The sequence below is a fragment of the Ranitomeya variabilis genome, chromosome 6 (assembly GCF_051348905.1).
Source record: "Ranitomeya variabilis isolate aRanVar5 chromosome 6, aRanVar5.hap1, whole genome shotgun sequence".
In the NCBI taxonomy this organism is placed as follows: Eukaryota; Metazoa; Chordata; class Amphibia; order Anura; family Dendrobatidae; genus Ranitomeya; species Ranitomeya variabilis.
Window position 1 is genome coordinate 42658800 of NC_135237.1, and position 18554 is coordinate 42677353.

An 18554-nucleotide genomic window follows, 5' to 3' on the forward strand; every position below is an offset into this window, starting at 1 on the left:
CTACAGGGCCCTATTGAACCAGTAACAATCATGATAAGCGCAAGTGTAAAGAAGATTTCCAATTTTCACATATATTTGACTTTCTGTTTCATTGCGCAAAACTCTAATGATCATTTACTAACCAAGAGCCGGCGTCCTACAAGAGCCATTGGAATTTTGCAAAATCTGACCATGCGTCCAATTGCATTAAGCCATGTATGAGTGACTTTACAGTTTTATGTGTTATAATTGGTGCAATGAACCTCTGTAGGACAGAAAAATGAGCATCATGTTCTGCATAGAAGCTGGAGGGTGAGGATTACAAAAATGTAAAGCAAACCTCTGCTATGGACACATGAATAAAAGAAAATGGTTACCTAACAGATGATAGGGCCAATGGGTGATGATAATGCAGAGACATTTGTTGGCAGATATGCAACAGATACAGACTTTTGTCATCGAAGGTCTCAAAAATTGATGAATCAGATGAAATTGCTAGATTCAGACCACAAAGTGGGAAAAATAAAAAGGAGGGCGCAAATAAAATAAACTTCAAAAAAGGTGCAAATAGAATAATGAATTGGATGCTAACAAAAAAAAGCAGACAACTAGACAAAAAATAGGAGCCAAGGGAATAATGAATCGCGGCCTAATTGTGGTGTAAATACACATCGGTTATGATGGAGATTGGGGTAGTTAATTACCCTGGGTCCAAGCCCCATATTTACAAAGGCCCTAACACCACCCCTGACTTATAGCGTCCTTTAGGCTTCAGGACCCCGATATGATCCCCTGATGTATGCCCGATGTTTATGAGCCAAATCTGTGTCAATGTGAAAGTCAGATGTGTAATATATCCGAAGTTTCTCTGGGATTTTGCCCCCAATTTGTCCAAGAAAACAGTGGATAATATAGAAACCTGGATTAAATCTTCCCATTAATCAGCATTGATTACGTTCTAAATTACAACAGATGTTCCTTTATCTAATAGTTGGCCTTGCCATCCCCTCCGCGTTCGCCTTTCGGTGTCTTTGTACACGGATGGAGGGTTTTATTTTCGTAAACTCTGCATTGTCCCCACGAAACAATTGTAATACAGGGAATTTATTCTTCTTAGGCCAAACTTGGCATTCTGTTCCACCTTACCTGGCAGGGATGATGGAGTTTGTTTGTTCGCTCCTGTGTGGGTTTTTGGCTTTGCTTCTCTGTTTCAACGGAGATGCTTGAAATCCCAACATACAAGTGAATGAAGCCGAGCGGCATTGTTCATTCTCCGAGCAGACTTGTTTGATCTCTGGAGAGGCTCATTTACTTATCTGTGCTATGGAAACATTGATATTTTCAGTAACCTTCACGCGTTGTTGGTTTCCTTTTCAGATTTACAATCAAAAGTGAGATTTAAAAATTAAATGCCAGAACTGGAGTACAATTATGTATCTCTCATAGTCATGCGTAGGGTTTTGTAGAAGACAAGTAACCTTCAGCCAGTATGGGAGATGTTCATTTGTATGGTAGCCAGTTTTCCAGTTTTCCTATACATTTTCTTTTCTGTCTTTTAATTTATACCCTAAGGCCCTGTTCACATTTGACTGATTTCGTGTGAATTTCAGCACAGATTCCATGAGAAAAATGTGTGTGAAATCCCTGTTCACATTCAACAGGGAAAGCGTTACAGGGAAAGCGTTACAGGGAAGAAGAAGACTGGAATTCTAATGCCACCTTTGGAAGTAGCAATCCTAAAAGTCTATATAGAATATACCTTTTAAAGAAAATCTGTCACCAGGTTATTGCTGCCTAATATGAGAGCAGCATAATGTTGTGACAGAGACCCTGATTTCGTTGATGTGTCACTTACTAGGCTGCTTAGTGTAATTTTTATAAAATCACTGTTTTATCACCAGGAGATTATCACTAGAGGACTAGTAAACCTGCTGCCAGATAGTCCAACCACGCCCCCCAACACTGATTGGCAGTTTCCTACCCATGCACAGTGTATGCAGAAAGCTACCAATCAGTGATGTTGGTGGGGTTATACAGAGCTCAACATTCAGAGAACTGCTAGATCTGCACCAGATAAAACATTTTTTTAATTAAAACTGCAGTAAAGTAAATTATACATCGCTGAAGAAACCTTGTGATAGATTCCCTTTAATGCGCCTTGCACATGAGTTAGGATAAGAAACCAATCTAGAAATTCTATTTCCAGATGTGTTTCGGGTGTCTGCCTCCCATCAGTGCAAAGCAGGAAGACAGGTTTGGCTAGGTGAGAGATGGCATTTGTGTAATGGAAAGTAAACTAGCCATGAAATAAGTGTCAAGTTAGCTACTTTGGAGGGAAATAACAAGATTCTGCTGTTTTACATCAGTCCATCCACAGAATGGCAGAAATCCACATTTATTGCTTTTAGATTTCTGTGGCAGAAAATACTTGTCAGATTTGCATCTGTTGTGTGAACACGTAGCTAAATCTATGAGAAGATGAGGTTATTGTACTGAAGTGCACATGCATTCAACTATGGGGTTCAGACACGGTTCTGAAATATAATAGGGCTTACATAGAGGTACATAAGGCTTCCATTGTGTCAGTCTGACTTTTTAAAATTGTAGCTTGTGCCACTGGACTCCAACTTAGGCTTAGTTAGGTACAATGTTAGGTAACTAGAGTCTAATGAGCCTCTGTGCAAGATTTGGATCGGGGTCCCCCCATCCTGGTCTTATATATATATATACTAGATGGTGGCCTGATTCTAATGCATCGGGTATTCTAGAATATGTATGTAGTTTATTTATGAATATTTCAGAATAATGCAATGAATACACAGGATTCGGCCAGCCAATTAATGAAGCGTGGTTCAAATCCCGCGCCAATTCGTGGCTGGACTGCGTCTGTCGCTGATTGTTCACAGCCGGGCGCAACCAATCAGTGAAGCCAGGGCCGGCTCCAGGTTTTTGAGGGCCCCGGGGGCGAAAAAGTCTCACAGCCTACGTAGCATATAACAAAGCCCACATAGTATATAGCACAGCTACGTAGTATATAGCACAGCCACATAATATATAGCACAGCTACGTAGTATATAGCACAGCCACATGGTATATAGCACAGCCACGTTGTATATTGCACAGCCAAGGAGTATATTGCACAGCCACGTAGTATATTGCACAGCCACATAGTATATAGTACAGCCACGTAGTATACAGCACAGCCCACGTAGTATATTGCACATCCACGTAGTATATTGCACAGCCACGTAGTATGTAGCACAGCCACATAGTATATTGCACAACCATGTAGTATATTGCACAGCCACGTAGTATATTGCACAGCCACGTAGTATATAGCACAACCCATGCAGTATATAACACAGCCCACGTAGTATATAGCACAGCCCACGTAGTATATAGCACTGCCCACGCAGTATATAACACAGCCCACATAGTATATAACACAGCCACGTAGTATATAGCACAGCCACGTAGTATATTGCACAGCCACGTAGTATATAGCACAGCCCACATAGTATATAGCACAGCAACATAGTATATAACACAGCCCATGCAGTATATAACACAGGCCATGCAGTATATAACACAGCCCACACAGTATATAACACAGGCCACGTAGTATATAACACAGCCCACATAGTATACAGCAATGTGGGAACCATATCCCTGTTAAAAAAAGAATTAAAATAAAAAATAGTTATATACTCACCTTCCGTCAGCCCCCGGATCCAGCCCAGGCCTTTAGCGATGCTCGTCGCGACGCTCTGTTCCCAGTAATGCCTTGCAGCAATAACACCTGATGAAGTAGCGGTCTTGCGAGATGTCATCTGGAGTCATTGCTGCAATGCATTCTGGGGACCAGAGCGTCGCAAGGAGCAGGAAAGGCTGCCGTGGACGCCGGAAGGTGGGAATATAATGATTTTTTTTAATTATTATTATTTTTAACATTATATGTTTTTACTATTGATGCTGCCGTACTGTGCCTGTCACTGATTGGTCGCGCTCAGCCGGCCTTGACCTATCAGCGACGCGCGATTTCCGTGACAGAGAAATAGACAGACAAATAGACGGAAGTGGTCCTTAGACAATTACATATATATATATATATATATATATATATATATATATATATATGTCCTCCATCCTGGTATGTAAAAGTGCTTCTCACAAAATTCTTCAATACAAAAAGTGAAACTCATATATTATATAGAGTAATTACAAACAGAGTGATCTATTTTAAGTGTTTATATTTGTTAATGTTGATGATTATGGCTTACAGCCAATGAAAACACAAAAGTTATTATCTCAGTATGGACCTGATGGGTCTGTGCACCGCCATCCACTTCATCTAAATGTACATCTGAGGAAGCACATCCAGGTGAAGTATTTGCTGGCATCAGGGGGCCCATCACCCACTGACCCTAGTCACAGCAGTAACCGCTGTGAACTATTGAATTGCCTATTTATAGTCATATGTTCACCATCCAATTTTCTCAGCTGCAATCATCTCTGCAAATGCTTTTGGTTCCAATAACCTGCATCTACTTCCTGAGTTAGATCTGCTGATAAACCCTTCATCTGCTGTAAGCATAATGCACTCTAATGGTACCTTCACACTAAACGACTTTGCAGCGATAACGACAGCGATCCGTGACGTTGCAGCGTCCTGGATAGCGATATCGTTGTGTTTGACACGCAGCAGCGATCTGGATCCTGCTGTGATATCGCTGGTCGTTGCTGAAAGTTCAGAACTTTATTTGGTCGTCAGATCGGCGTGTATCGTCGTGTTTGACAGCTCTCCAGCGACCACACAGCGAAGCTGCAGCGATCGGCATCGTTGTCGATATCGCTGCAGCGTCGCTTAGTGTGAAGGTACCTTTACTTGGATTTGTTCACACTTCAAACACTCTTACATCAGCCTACACCTTCTCTATAAACAAGTTTGCTTTTTCATCTCAGCTTCCTGTAGCTATCCATTCGTTTGCTGATTAACCTTTCATCTGCTGTAAGCATAAAAAAACTCTTCTCTGGACTAGTTCACATTAAAAACACTGTTGCATTCATGGACTGACTATTCATCTTCAGTTTAATATGTGTTTATTTACACCACTTTCTCCTGGTGTATCGAGCCCTGCTTGCCTGTCAGCTGTCCACCTTACCTTGTTTTCCTAGTCCTCAATGTTCTACTTGCCATTCCATAAGTCCTGCCCGCTGTGCCAGTGTGGCAAAACACATGAGATAACTGTCGGCCAAACATTAATTGTGCAGACAACTATTTTTTTGTCGACAATCCTACGCACATGTGAGCTAATCCCGGCCAAGCGTTCATATGTTCGCAACATGGAGAGTGAAGTAAGTGTCAGACACCTCTTGCAGGTGATTATCTCCCCTGTAAACTTTTCATCCCCAACACCATCCATCATGGGAGACACAGAAGGCTCCAATAAACACTGGATAGTCGGCAATTTGTGCCAAAATCATTGGTTTGGAAAACCTCTTATCTGTGGACCTTTAGGCTTAAATTTGGTCAAGATCAGTTTATTTAAAAAATTATTGTCGCTTATTCTCTTCGTATCCGGTAGTCAGTTGTTTTCTTGTTTTTCTTTCTTATTGTCAATCTCTCAAACACATAAAGTGACTCTATAAATATCATCGCTGAGCTATTCTCTATTCGTTACTTTTATAGAAATGAAAGATGGGTTTATTTAGTTTTCATAGAGACATCCATAAAAATCCTTACGTAAAGTGCATATAAATGACATTGATATTCTTATAGCGTAATGTAATAAATTGTAATATTTATAACAGCACACAAAGAGAGCGGTAGCATCATCATTTTTTATTTCTTTTTTCCTTGCTACCAAATCCATGCCAATAATAGAAACCGCAGGTCCGGATGCTTGGGATACATTGAATATTAAAGGGAGTCCATGAACAGATACCTCCCTATTTCTTCCTTTTTATCTAATAACAGTGCGAAGCCTTCTGCTGACAATCACAAAGTTTAGCCGTCATGTGACGGGGATGACTGGACATTAGAATACATGGCTGCTATTTTAACACTCTTTATGGCATCTTTATGGTTTTAATATGGCTAAGTATGCTTTTATATACAAGAGTATACTTTTTTAAAAAAAAGCCTGATAACTTTTATTCAAGTTAGCTCTGTTAGTGGTCGCCTGGCTGCTCTAAAAAATGGCTACCATGGACAAGCATTACAAAAGGCACTCCATTTACCAGATCCAACATGTTGCCCTGGCCTTCACCCGTTAATACCTGAATAGAGCTATAGACATCCCCATGGACTGCTGTAATGGAGCCACAGAGGTGGTTGCTGGCCGTTGGTGCAGGCTGGCAGGAATGGTTAGGTAGCTGGGTCAGAACCAGGAGTACTGTCTAGTTACCAAATCAAAAGACAAAAGCATAATCAGAACATGGATCAGTAGCAAGAAAAAAATGCTAAAACAACCTGATATGCGATCAAGGAAGTTAAAGTCACAGTGACACGTGTGACAGTTGCAAGATTTCTTTTTTTTAATACAGACTGTAATATGTAAAAAAAGTTGACGAAATGTCCTAAAAATACCTTTGACACGAAAACCTAATTTAAGCAATAGGTCATTTTCTGATTATAGTTTCCCTTTTGTACATTTGTGGACCTTTTAATGGCGCACTACATACCCGTAAGATTTCATCTCCCTGATATTCCGGGGATTGTCCTCTGTTGCCTGCTTTTCTATACAAATCCTTTCTTATCTTAACTCTTGGCTCAGATGTCTGGCAAGAGATGATCATCTTTGAACAAAAAATTGTTTCCCGATACTCTGCTATGAGATGTTTATGCTATGTGTATTTTTCTGTGGAAACCCGGTGGATGTGATGTGATGTGAGTTGCAAAGTGTCAAGTATTTTACAAGCTTGTCTCCATATTGAGTTGAATCTATGTGAGAAATCTGAATCGTTAAAGTATAACTAAACTTTTAAATAATTTTTGAGATGTTGTAGTCCTTGTCAAGCAATGTTGAATCTATAGTTCCTTAAGAAAATTGACTGCCTTCCAGTGAACTTGAAAGCCTATCTCCATCTAACTTACAGGTTGAGTATAATTATAAATCCTTCTCTTCCAGATACCAGTTCCAGTAATGGAGATCAGCTCTACCAATCATCCTGTGAAGGTTGGACTGTCGGATGCTTTTGTCGTGGTCCATAAGATTCAGCAGATTCCTAGTAAGTGTATAATATATTAAGTGTGTAATACATTAAGGCATTAGAAGACCATACATTGACAATGGATATTCTCTAATTCCAGCTTCCATTACACAATCTTTCAGCCTAATTTTCTTCAGGATTTTTCCATTTACCAGTTATCATAATGAAGTGGTAATGAGGGACGATCCGTAATTACATCATGTAGAGCAGTGTTAGTGAAGTGCAATAAGTCCACAAGGACCATCCTAATGGCACTTCGTGGCACTTTTATGTTCCAGAGGGGACTGCTAGGTGGAGAATTTACCACTTGTTTAAATGTCATTAATTGTATTATTTTATTAGTTTTCTTAAGCGGAAGGAAAATATAAGCACCTCCCAAATCAATGCAAAATTTGTTAAACCAAGGAAAAAAACTGATCTGTCCGAATGACTTTAAACGGGTTTCCATAATTAGAAAAAGGGGACAGCTTTTTTTTATAAAGAGCACCAGAAGGGTCCATGAATCCATTAGATTGGTATCTGGAATTGTAGGGTAGCCACATCCAAGTGGATGGGGATGAGCTGGAGTTCAACTTAAATTCGAAGAACAAGACTGGGGTTGTTTCTGTTTTTCTATTCTACAACCACGCCATATCTAAAATTTAGTTTGTATATCGAAATTAAAGATTGGTGGCGCAAATTGTCACCGTTATTCCCAGTACCTGCTGCAGTACCAACAAACCTCCACCTAGGTTTGTAAGAATAAAAACAAAACAGATATATACAGTGGGGCAAAAAAGTATTTAGTCATTCAGCAATAGTGCAAGTTCCACCACTTAAAAAGGTGAGAGGCGTCTGTAATTTACATCATAGGTAGACCTCAACTATGGGAGACAAACTGAGAAAAAAAAATCCAGAAAATCACATTGTCTGTTTTTTTATCATTTTATTTGCATTTTATGGTGGAAAATAAGTATTTGGTCAGAAACAAACAATCAAGATTTCTGGCTCTCACAGACCTGTAACTTCTTCTTTAAGAGTCTCCTCTTTCCTCCACTCATTACCTGTAGTAATGGCACCTGTTTAAACTTGTTATCAGTATAAAAAGACACCTGTGCACACCCTCAAACAGTCTGACTCCGAACTCCACTATGGTGAAGACCAAAGAGCTGTCAAAGGACACCAGAAACAAAATTGTAGCCCTGCACCAGGCTGGGAAGACTGAATCTGCAATAGCCAACCAGCTTGGAGTGAAGAAATCAACAGTGGGAGCAATAATTAGAAAATGGAAGACATTCAAGACCACTGATAATCTCCCTCGATCTGGGGCTCCACGCAAAATCCCACCCCGTGGGGTCAGAATGATCACAAGAACGGTGAGCAAAAATCCCAGAACCACGCGGGGGGACCTAGTGAATGAACTGCAGAGAGCTGGGACCAATGTAACAAGGCCTACCATAAGTAACACACTACGCCTTCATGGACTCAGATCCTGCAGTGCCAGACGTGTCCCACTGCTTAAGCCAGTACATGTCCGGGCCCGTCTGAAGTTTGCTAGAGAGCATTTGGATGATCCAGAGGAGTTTTGGGAGAATGTCCTATGGTCTGATGAAACCAAACTGGAACTGTTTGGTAGAAACACAACTTGTTGTTTTTGGAGGAAAAAGAATACTGAGTTGCATCCATCAAACACCATACCTACTGTAAAGCGTGGTGGTGGAAACATCATGCTTTGTGGCTGTTTCTCTGCAAAGGGGCCAGGACGACTGATCCGGGTACATGAAAGAATGAATGGGGCCATGTATCGTGAGATTTTGAGTGCAAACCTCCTTCCATCAGCAAGGGCATTGAAGATGAAACGTGCCTGGGTCTTTCAACATGACAATGATCCAAAGCACACCGCCAGGGCAACGAAGGAGTGGCTTCGTAAGAAGCATTTCAAGGTCCTGGAGTGGCCTAGCCAGTCTCCAGATCTCAACCCTATAGAAAACCTTTGGAGGGAGTTGAAAGTCCGTGTTGCCAAGCGAAAAGCCAAAAACATCACTGCTCTAGAGGAGATCTGCATGGAGGAATGGGCCAACATACCAACAACAGTGTGTGGCAACCTTGTGAAGACTTACAGAAAACGTTTGACCTCTGTCATTGCCAACAAAGGATATATTACAAAGTATTGAGATGAAATTTTGTTTCTGACCAAATACTTATTTTCCACCATAATATGCAAATAAAATGATAAAAAAACAGACAATGTGATTTTCTGGATTTTTTTTTCTCAGTTTGTCTCCCATAGTTGAGGTCTACCTATGATGTAAATTACAGACGCCTCTCATCTTTTTAAGTGGTGGAACTTGCACTATTGCTGAATGACTAAATACTTTTTTGCCCCACTGTATATATACACTCACTGGCCACTTTATTAAGTACACCTGTCCAACTTCTTGTTAACACTTAATTTCTAATCAGCCAATCATATGGCGTCAACTCAGTGCATTTAGGCATGTAGACATGGTCAAGACAATCTCCTGCAGTTCAAACCGAGCATCAGTATGGGGAAGAAAGGTGATTTGAGTGCCTTTGAACGTGGCATGGTTGTTGGTGCCAGAAGGGCTGGTCTGAGTATTTCAGAAACTGCTGATCTACTGGGATTTTCACGCACAACCATCTCTAGGGTTTACAGAGAATGGTCCGAAAAAGAAAAAAAATCCAGTGAGCGGCAGTTCTGTGGGCAGAAATGCCTTGTTGATGCCAGAGGTCAGAGGAGAATGGGCAGACTGGTTCGAGCTGATAGAAAGGCAACAGTGACTCAAATCGCCACCCGTTACAACCAAGGTAGGCCTAAGAGCATCTCTGAACGCACAGTGCGTCGAACTTTGAGGCAGATGGGCTACAGCAGCAGAAGACCACACCGGGTACCACTCCTTTCAGCTAAGAACAGGAAACTGAGGCTACAATTTGTACAAGCTCATCGAAATTGGACAGTAGAAGATTGGAAAAACGTTGCTTGGTCTGATGAGTCTCGATTTCTGCTGCGACATTCGGATGGTAGGGTCAGAATTTGGCGTAAACAACATGAAAGCATGGATCCATCCTGCCTTGTATGGAGCATCTTTGGGATGTGCAGCCGACAAATCTGCGGCAACTGTGTGATGCCATCATGTCAATATGGACCAAAATCTCTGAGGAATGCTTCCAGCACCTTGTTGAATCTATGCCACGAAGAATTGAGGCAGTTCTGAAGGCAAAAGGGGGTCCAACCCGTTACTAGCATGGTGTACCTAATAAAGTGGCCGGTGAGTGTATATATATATTCATATATATATATATATATATATATATATATATATATATATATATATATATATATATACACAGGGTATATATAGGTGTGCGCTGGTACAGGTAACGGAACGGATAATAGAGAGTTAAATTGTGCTATTAAAAGGGCCGAAGAACCTATAAAAACAACTTAAATTTTAACTAACCCTGAATAAAGTTCTGACAATCAAATGGGTGCTACTAAGAACCCGGTGTCTTCACTTCAAAGCGCAAAGAGCGTAATAGAAGCTTTCAGAAAAATTCCTTCCTACCTCTGTTGCTGGCTGACAGTCTTAGACCTTGATTCTGTTCCAGAAGCTTTCTGGCAAGTAAGATGTGAGATATGAGCGGGTGGCTGCCCCGGCCGGCGGCAAGCCACCACCAAGAGTCTTCCGGGTGGGAACGGGATCCTGCAGAGCCACCGCTGTGTGGAGTAGCGGCGGTGAATACGAGCGGTGCGCAAGACCTGAGTGACGTGATCGCCACATGACCGTAACCCCCGGAGAGTGAGTACGAAGTGCAGCTAGGACCAAACAACCAACGCGTTTCGGAGACGCGTGTCTCCTTCCTCAGGGTTGGTCCCTGCCTCGTACTCATCAACCTTATATAGCTGCTTGATAAGGACTGTTTCATTAAAAGCCAAAAAGTTCAACATTCACATTCAATCCTCTCGGTGCCAGAGTGTCCAAGATAAAAATCCATTTTGTCTCTGCCCGTGACATTGCTTTTATAAAGTCGCCACCTCTCCAATGGCGATGTACCACCGCAATGCCTGTTATTTTCATCCCTTGCAATGTTCCGCCATGATATTCCAAAAAATGTTGGGAAAGTGGATGACCCCTAAATTTCTTTTTGATGTTCCGGATATGCTCATTCATCCTTGTTTTTAAGGGTCTTTTTTAAAATTCAGTTTGGTTGTCCACTATTGAACATCATTTTGATTTTATAGCATTTTTAATAATTTAGAGTTAGTTAATATTTTTTTAGATTTTTGTTTTGTTCATTACATAAAGCGCATTCCCAAAGTTTTTATCCTCTTAGTATATTGCAATCATCATTTTATACATTACTGTGTAATTACAATTTCTCATTTTGCCTTTCTGCCCAGTTAATTCTTCTCTTAACCTTTGTTTGCAATTACAGAGGTCAGACGTTTCCTGTCGTTCTTGACCAAGTTTGCACACACTTCCATACAGATCTTCTCCACATCTTTAATGTTTCGGGGCTGTCCCTGGGCAACATTAAGTTTCAGCTCCCTCCAAAGATTTACTTTTGGGTTCAGGTCTAGATACTGGCTAGGCCACTCCAGGACCTTGAAATGCTTCTTGTGGAGCCACTACTTCATTTCTCTGGCTGTGTGTTTCGGGTCATTGTCATGCTGGAAGACCCAGCCACGACCCATCTTAAATGCTCTTACTGAGGAAAGGAGGTCGTTCGTCAAAATCTCATGATACATGACCCCATCCATCCTTTCTTCAATATGATGCATTTGCAGAGCCCCAGAGTCCTGGTCGTTGCAGTACTGTTGCTCCGCCACTAAGGGGAGTGATGGTACGTCTGATTGCACTAAAAGAGTTCACCTTGCAGGTATCACAGACACACATTACACTTCACACTCCGGCCGCCAGGGGGAGCAAAAGGTCCTATCTACTAGGCCACTCCTCACACATGGGTAAAACTGGGGGTTGGATAGGAAGTTAGGGAGAAAGTAGCTGAGGAGAGCTCGAGAGAGGACCTGTCAGGGGTGGGATCCTGGCAGAGCCCTAGAAAAGGACAGATGGTTACGGAGCCGTGCCTGTGCCTTATAGCGGCAGACTCCTAAGAAAGGACACGAAGCGAAGCATGTTGTGGAGAAGTGAGAAACGGGATCACAGCACAAAGGAGGTAGAACCAGAAGGAGTCGTGCTTCAAGATCAGCAACATCCTTCTGAGGCGCGTAGCCGGCGGCCAGAACACCGAGGAAGTAAGAGACTCTACGCATTACTTTGAACTACGGCCGGGCAGTTAACTTTAGGTTGGCTGTCTCACCTTTACACCTAACAAAGACAACGGAGGCAATTGTGGGAGAGGGGCATCTCTAGGGTCCCTATAAAATAACTCCAGGCCTACCCCGTCATACGGGTGCGTCCTATCGATATCATCTGGGGGACATAGAGAGAAAGAACAGAAACATACATGACAGTTGTGAGGACTATCCCGTGGTGCTCAGCAGGGAGGTACTACAACACACAGGTGCTGGTGGGAAGGACACTGATTTCCACCTTTTAAGGGAACTCTGGATGTGCCTTCGGACCGGCCGGTCTCAGCCAGCCCTGTTAGCAGTGCTCTGGATTGTGGATGCCGAAGCCTTCAGTAAAGAGGTAAAGAGACTGTAACCCTGTGTCCTAATTATTTACTGCAACATACACCACCACCTACACCTTTTATTGGGCGCCCCTTAGCAGGACCACGGACCGGGTCAAGCCACCATGACATCTTCAGAACCGAGAGACCCGGATTCGAGTACCCCGTCGTCCTGTGTCTGGGGGCCACTCCAACTTGGCGTCACGAACAGGATATACTTAAGCCTGAAGAATCAGGTCATGTGTGCCTTGGAACTGTGACTGAATTGTGCTGAATCGTGATTTATTGCAAAGACTGTGTGTTGCTATTTGCCGCCAAAATCCGCCATCACCGCGCACGAGAGGAGGAGCCATAGCTTCGTGGGCAGAGCCGGCCAAAAAGAGCGTGGAACAAGAAGATGCGTTGAGGTGCCGATTCCAGAAGAGGAACCCTGACTTCCAGCAGGTTAGCAGGGGGAGGAACGGCCATGTCTGATTCAGGAGGGGCCCCGCAGTAGACGCCGCCGCGGGCCTTGTACCACCGCCGGTTGCCGCAGAGCTTGCCGCCCCCATCAACCAACCGGATAATGCCACGGCAACAGCAGCCATAATGCCCTTCTTCTTGCCGTACCTACCTGGAGCAGCCTGGCTCCCGCGATACTCTGGAGAATCACACACACTAACTGACTTTAAAGAAGGGATCTGCAGCCTGCTCGAGTTCTACCCCTTGACAGAGCCCCAGAAAGTTCATATGATAACAGGCCAACTCTTTGGAGTGGCTCTGAGAGAAGTGAAGTCCTGGCCTGCCGCGGATAAGAGAACTGCGCAGCAGGTCTTTGCAAAGCTTAAAGCCACCTTTGACACCCGCACCGCTACGGAAATTAAATTGTCATTCTATGGGTACAAGCAGAGGCCGCAGGATAGCTTACGGGACTATGCCCTTAAGCTCCAGGAGGCACTGCAGGCCATCAAGCAGAGTGACCCAGACAGCATGCAAGATGAAGATAAACTCCTGAAAGAGCGGTTCATCGAGGGGCTCTTGTGCAGTCACCAAAGGGCTCACTAACACTTCCTGGCCATGCAGAATCTGGACCTGACTTTTGCGCAATTCAAAGATAAAGCCATCCAGGCGCTACCGGAGCGACAGCCCAGCCGTGCCGTACTTCCCAGGCGTCAAGCCCTCACGTACCACCAGGAGGTGGCGCCGGAAACGCCAGTTTCCGCCGAGGCCGATGCCCAGATCCTGGAAGATGACTCCCCTGCAGGAGCTGACCAAGAGCGTTGCTGCCCTAGCCTGGACCATACAGTCTCTACAGGAGGCCCCCAAGGAGAACATCCAGCTGGCTTCCAGACCGGAAGATGTCCCCTGGCAGCGACAGAGGAAGACTCCACCGACCAGAGGCAGGGACGACGATCGCTTTCATCGGGACGGACGACCTATCTGCCGCCGCTGCCACCAGGTGGGCCATCTTGCAAGGTACTGTCATTTAAACGAGCAACCCCTGGGGCAGAGGGCCAACCCCCAGGAGTAGGACAATCAGGCCCGCAAAACTGGAGAGCCAAATACATCGGGGGCGACCAGTTCTCCCCATCGTGATCGACGGTATCCCCATGAACGCTTTGCTGGACACCGCTTCCCAGGTGACGACTATGCCTTACATCCTTTATAAACGTTATTGGGAGGACACCGACATTACCCGTGGCCCCGATGATGATTTCACCATAATAGCCAGTAATGGTCAGCCATTGGCACAAGTGGGGTATAAAGAGGTCATCATTAAAGTGGGGCGGGTAGAATTGGAGGCCCAAGGGATTGTAATTGTTGATATTGACCGCCGCGAATGTAATCCCATGATGACCATCGGTACTAATGTCATAGAAAACTGTCTTGAAGAAGTTATTGTCTTGTTACAACAGGTAGCAGAAATAGCTGGCTACAGTGAACAATGCGCCCTGCAAAAAGAAATCAGGGCTCTGATGCAGAGACAGCAGGTGGAGCTGACTGGTGGTGAAATTGGTTGTGTCACAGTGAGTGATTCAAACCCCATTGCGATAACCCCCAGGAGTGAACTGTTAATATGGTGTCGGGCAGCCATAGGCCTCAGGGGTAAAGACTATCAGTACCTGGTAGAACCCGTATATTCAGATAATAGGCCTACCCTCCTGACAGCCAGAGGGGTGGTTGACGTCCACAAGGGGAGGGTGCCAGTACGTGTTCTTAACTGTGCGGAGGAGGAAGTCCATCTAACCAAATATGCCACACTTGCCAAACTGTTTACTGTTAATAATAGTGTGATACAGGCACCCGGACCCTTGGTCTCATCAAATCAGGAGGAGAACAGAAGCAGGAATAAGCAGGGCACCACGCTGAACCCCCTGCCCCATCACGGGTGGGAAGAAACCCAGTATGGTGACCCTGCGGTCCGTCGGGTGAAAGAGCTCCTGACGCAGGCAGGTTTGCATCCCGGCCCGGATGACCCACAAGAGACACAACAGCTGTGCAGGGGGAGAGGCAAACTGTTTATTCATGACGGTAAGCTGTGCTGGAGAAGCATTGACCCACGCACTCATGAATTGGTATGGCAGATAGTGGTCCCAAGACAAGATGTGCCAATGGTTCTGGGAGCGTACCACGATGGGGCAGGACACTTCTGATGGAGGAAGCTGGAGAGGCTACTCCGTGGGAGGTTCTACTGGATTGGCATGAAGAAAGCCATCGAGAAGTGGTGTCGGGAGTGTGGCCCCTGTAGCCTACGAAGGAAGGACTGTGACAGCCAACGGGCTCCTTTGCAGCCCATCATCACCAAACGGCCGCTAGAACTGGTCGCGCTAGATCATGTGAAGCTAACACCTAGTCGGTCAGGCTATATCTACGCCCTCACCATCGTGGACCACTACTCTAGATTCCTGGTAGTCGTGCCCGTCAAAGATCTAACAGCCAGGATGGCCCCAAAACCTTCCAGCAGTACTTCTGTAGACCCCATGGGTACCCAGAAAAGGTACTGACCGATCAGGGGCCAGCATTTGAAGCGGAGGTGTTCCAGGAGTTCTGCAATCTGTACGGGTGTAAGAAGATCAGAACCAAACCGTACCATCCACAAACCAACGGGATGTGTGAGAAGATGAACCAAGTGGTAATCGACTTACTGAAGACCTTACCTGTGGAGGAACGGAACTTATGGCCAACAAAGTTGCCCGACTTGGTAGACATGTACAACCACATCCCAGTGAATTCCACCAACTGCACTCCAGCATACCTGATGCGAGGAAGATCTAGTAAGTTGCCTATTGATCTGGACATGGGGGTCCTAACCCCCGAAGATACCTCGCCAGATGCGGATTGGGATACAGAAAGGCAGCAAAGATACCGCAAAGTACAGGAATGCGTGGAAAGAAGTCTCGCCCAAGCCAGACAAAAACAAGAAAGGGACTACAACCAGCATGCCCCTGCGATTCCCTTGTCACCCGGTGAGCAAGTACTCAAACGGAAGAGGAGGCTACACAAGCTTGACGATCAATGGGAAGCGGAACCGTATACCATCCTGCCATCCGATTTCGACAACACGAAGGTCTGCCTCATCAGCAAAGATGGAGGGGAAACCTCAACGGCAATATCCAGAGACCACCTTAAAATATGCCCTGATAAGTTGAGAGAGAGGGAAACATATCCAGGAACCTCTCCACCTGTAGAAGAGGAGAAGATGATACACACTGTTCTTGGCGATTTTCCCCAGTCTTGGACTCAAATAAATCAGGCCATCGTGGTACCTGTCTTAACGTTTCGTCAACTGAAACCGCCAGAACTAAATATGGTGCCAGATCATCCAGACCCGAAATCACAGCAGACCCCACCAGAGGATGCTATGCCAACCGTTGAACCGGCAAGTCCTCCCTCTGCTATTGGAGAATCTGCCATACCCACCAGTAGTAGCAGCAGCCCTGAGAGCTCCAGCATGCCAGTGCTACCCAGACTCACTAGAAGTGTAGCTAGGAGACAGTGCATTACACCAGCGATAGCAAGCATAGCGGGCCCTGTTAGGCCAATAGCCACCCCTGCACTGCGGAGGTCTACTCGTAGCACCAAGAATCAAACTCCACTTCGCTACAAAACTTGGAGATATTAACAATAGTTGCTATTTGGTTGAAAATGTTTGTGTAAATATCTTTGTTACAGGTTTAAAAATGGACAATGGAGTAATGGACAGTGAATTGCTCCAAAACTTTCACAGGGACCCTTTTGTTTACCCGGGGTCCCTGCTGTTTCAAGGTTGCACCCACTGAACTGGTAGTCATGAACTGTGCATGACCAAACTTTTGCAACGTTCAAGTGTCCTTACCTCCCATAAAGGGAAGCCCTGTTATATTTACTTGTTCATAGCATTTACTTGTTCATAGCATTTAAAAATTTTGTATGTCTGTTGCTAACATGTATTGTTGTTCTTCTTTTCCCAGTCTGGGAGTACTGGATTTAACCGGGGGGGAGTGCAGCGCCCCAGAGTCCTGGTTGTTGCAGTACTGTCGCTCCGCCACTAAGGGGAGTGATGGTACGTCTGATTGCACTAAAAGAGTTCACCTTGCAGGTATCACAGACACACATTACACTTCACACTCCGGCCGCCAGGGGGAGCAAAAGGTCCTATCTACTAGGCCACTCCTCACACATGGGTAAAACTGGGGGTTGGATGGGAAGTTAGGGAGAAAGTAGCTGAGGAGAGCTCAAGAGAGGACCTGTCAGGGGTGGGATCCTGGCAGAGTCATAGAAAAGGACAGATGGTTATGGAGCCGTGCCTGTGCCTTATAGCGGCAGACTCCTAAGAAAGGACACGAAGCGAAGCATATTGTGGAGAAGTGAGAAACGGGATCACAGCACAAAGGAGATAGAACCAGAAGGAGTCGTGCTTTAAGATCAGCAACATCCTTCTGAGGCGCGTAGCCGGCGGCCAGAACGCCGAGGAAGTAAGAGACTCTACTCATTACTTTGAACTACGGCCGGGCAGTTAACTTTAGGTTGGCTGTCTCACCTTTACACCTAACGAAGACAACAGAGGCAATTGTGGGAGAGGGGCATCTCTAGGGTCCCTATAAAATAACTCCAGACCTACCCCGTCATACGGGTGCGTCCTATCTATATCATCTGGGGGACGTAGAGGGAAAGAACAGAAACATACACGACAGTTGTGAGGAATATCCCGTGGTGCTCAGCAGGGAGGTACTACAACACACAGGCGCTGGTGGGAAGGACACTGATTTCCACCTTTTAAGGGAACTCTGGATGTGCCTTCGGACCGGCCGGTCTCAGCCAGCCCTGTTAGCAGTGCTCTGGATTGCGGATGCCGAAGCCTTCAGTAAAGAGGTAAAGAGACTGCAACCCTGTGTTCTCATTATTTACTGCAACCTACACCACCACCTACACCTTTTATTGGGCGCGCCTTAGCAGGACCATGGACCGGGTCAGGCCACCGTGACATCCTCAGAACCGAGAGACCCGGATTCGAGTACCCCATCGTCCTGTGTCTGGGGGCCGCTCCACATTCGTCCTGTCCCCTTTGCAGAAAAGCACCTCCAAAGTTTGATATTTCCCCCACCGTGCTTCACGGTGGGGACAGTGTTGTTGGGGTTGTTCTCATCCTTCTTCTTCCTCCAAACACTGCAAGTGGAGTTGATACAAAAAAGTTCTACTTTGGTCTCATCTGACCATGTGACCTTCTCCCATGCCTACTCTGGATCATCCAGATAGTCATTGGGGAA

General features: G+C 45.0%; 1 protein-coding gene across 1 annotated transcript in view; it reads left to right on the forward strand.

The window, feature by feature from the left end:
• Positions 1 to 18554, forward strand: part of PLXDC2 (plexin domain containing 2) — a 542926-nt gene that overhangs the window by 404817 nt on the left and 119555 nt on the right. The window contains exon 7 of the mRNA XM_077268328.1: positions 7110 to 7209. Coding sequence (XP_077124443.1) covers positions 7110 to 7209 — 100 coding nt within the window. The remainder of the gene's footprint in view (positions 1 to 7109; positions 7210 to 18554) is intronic.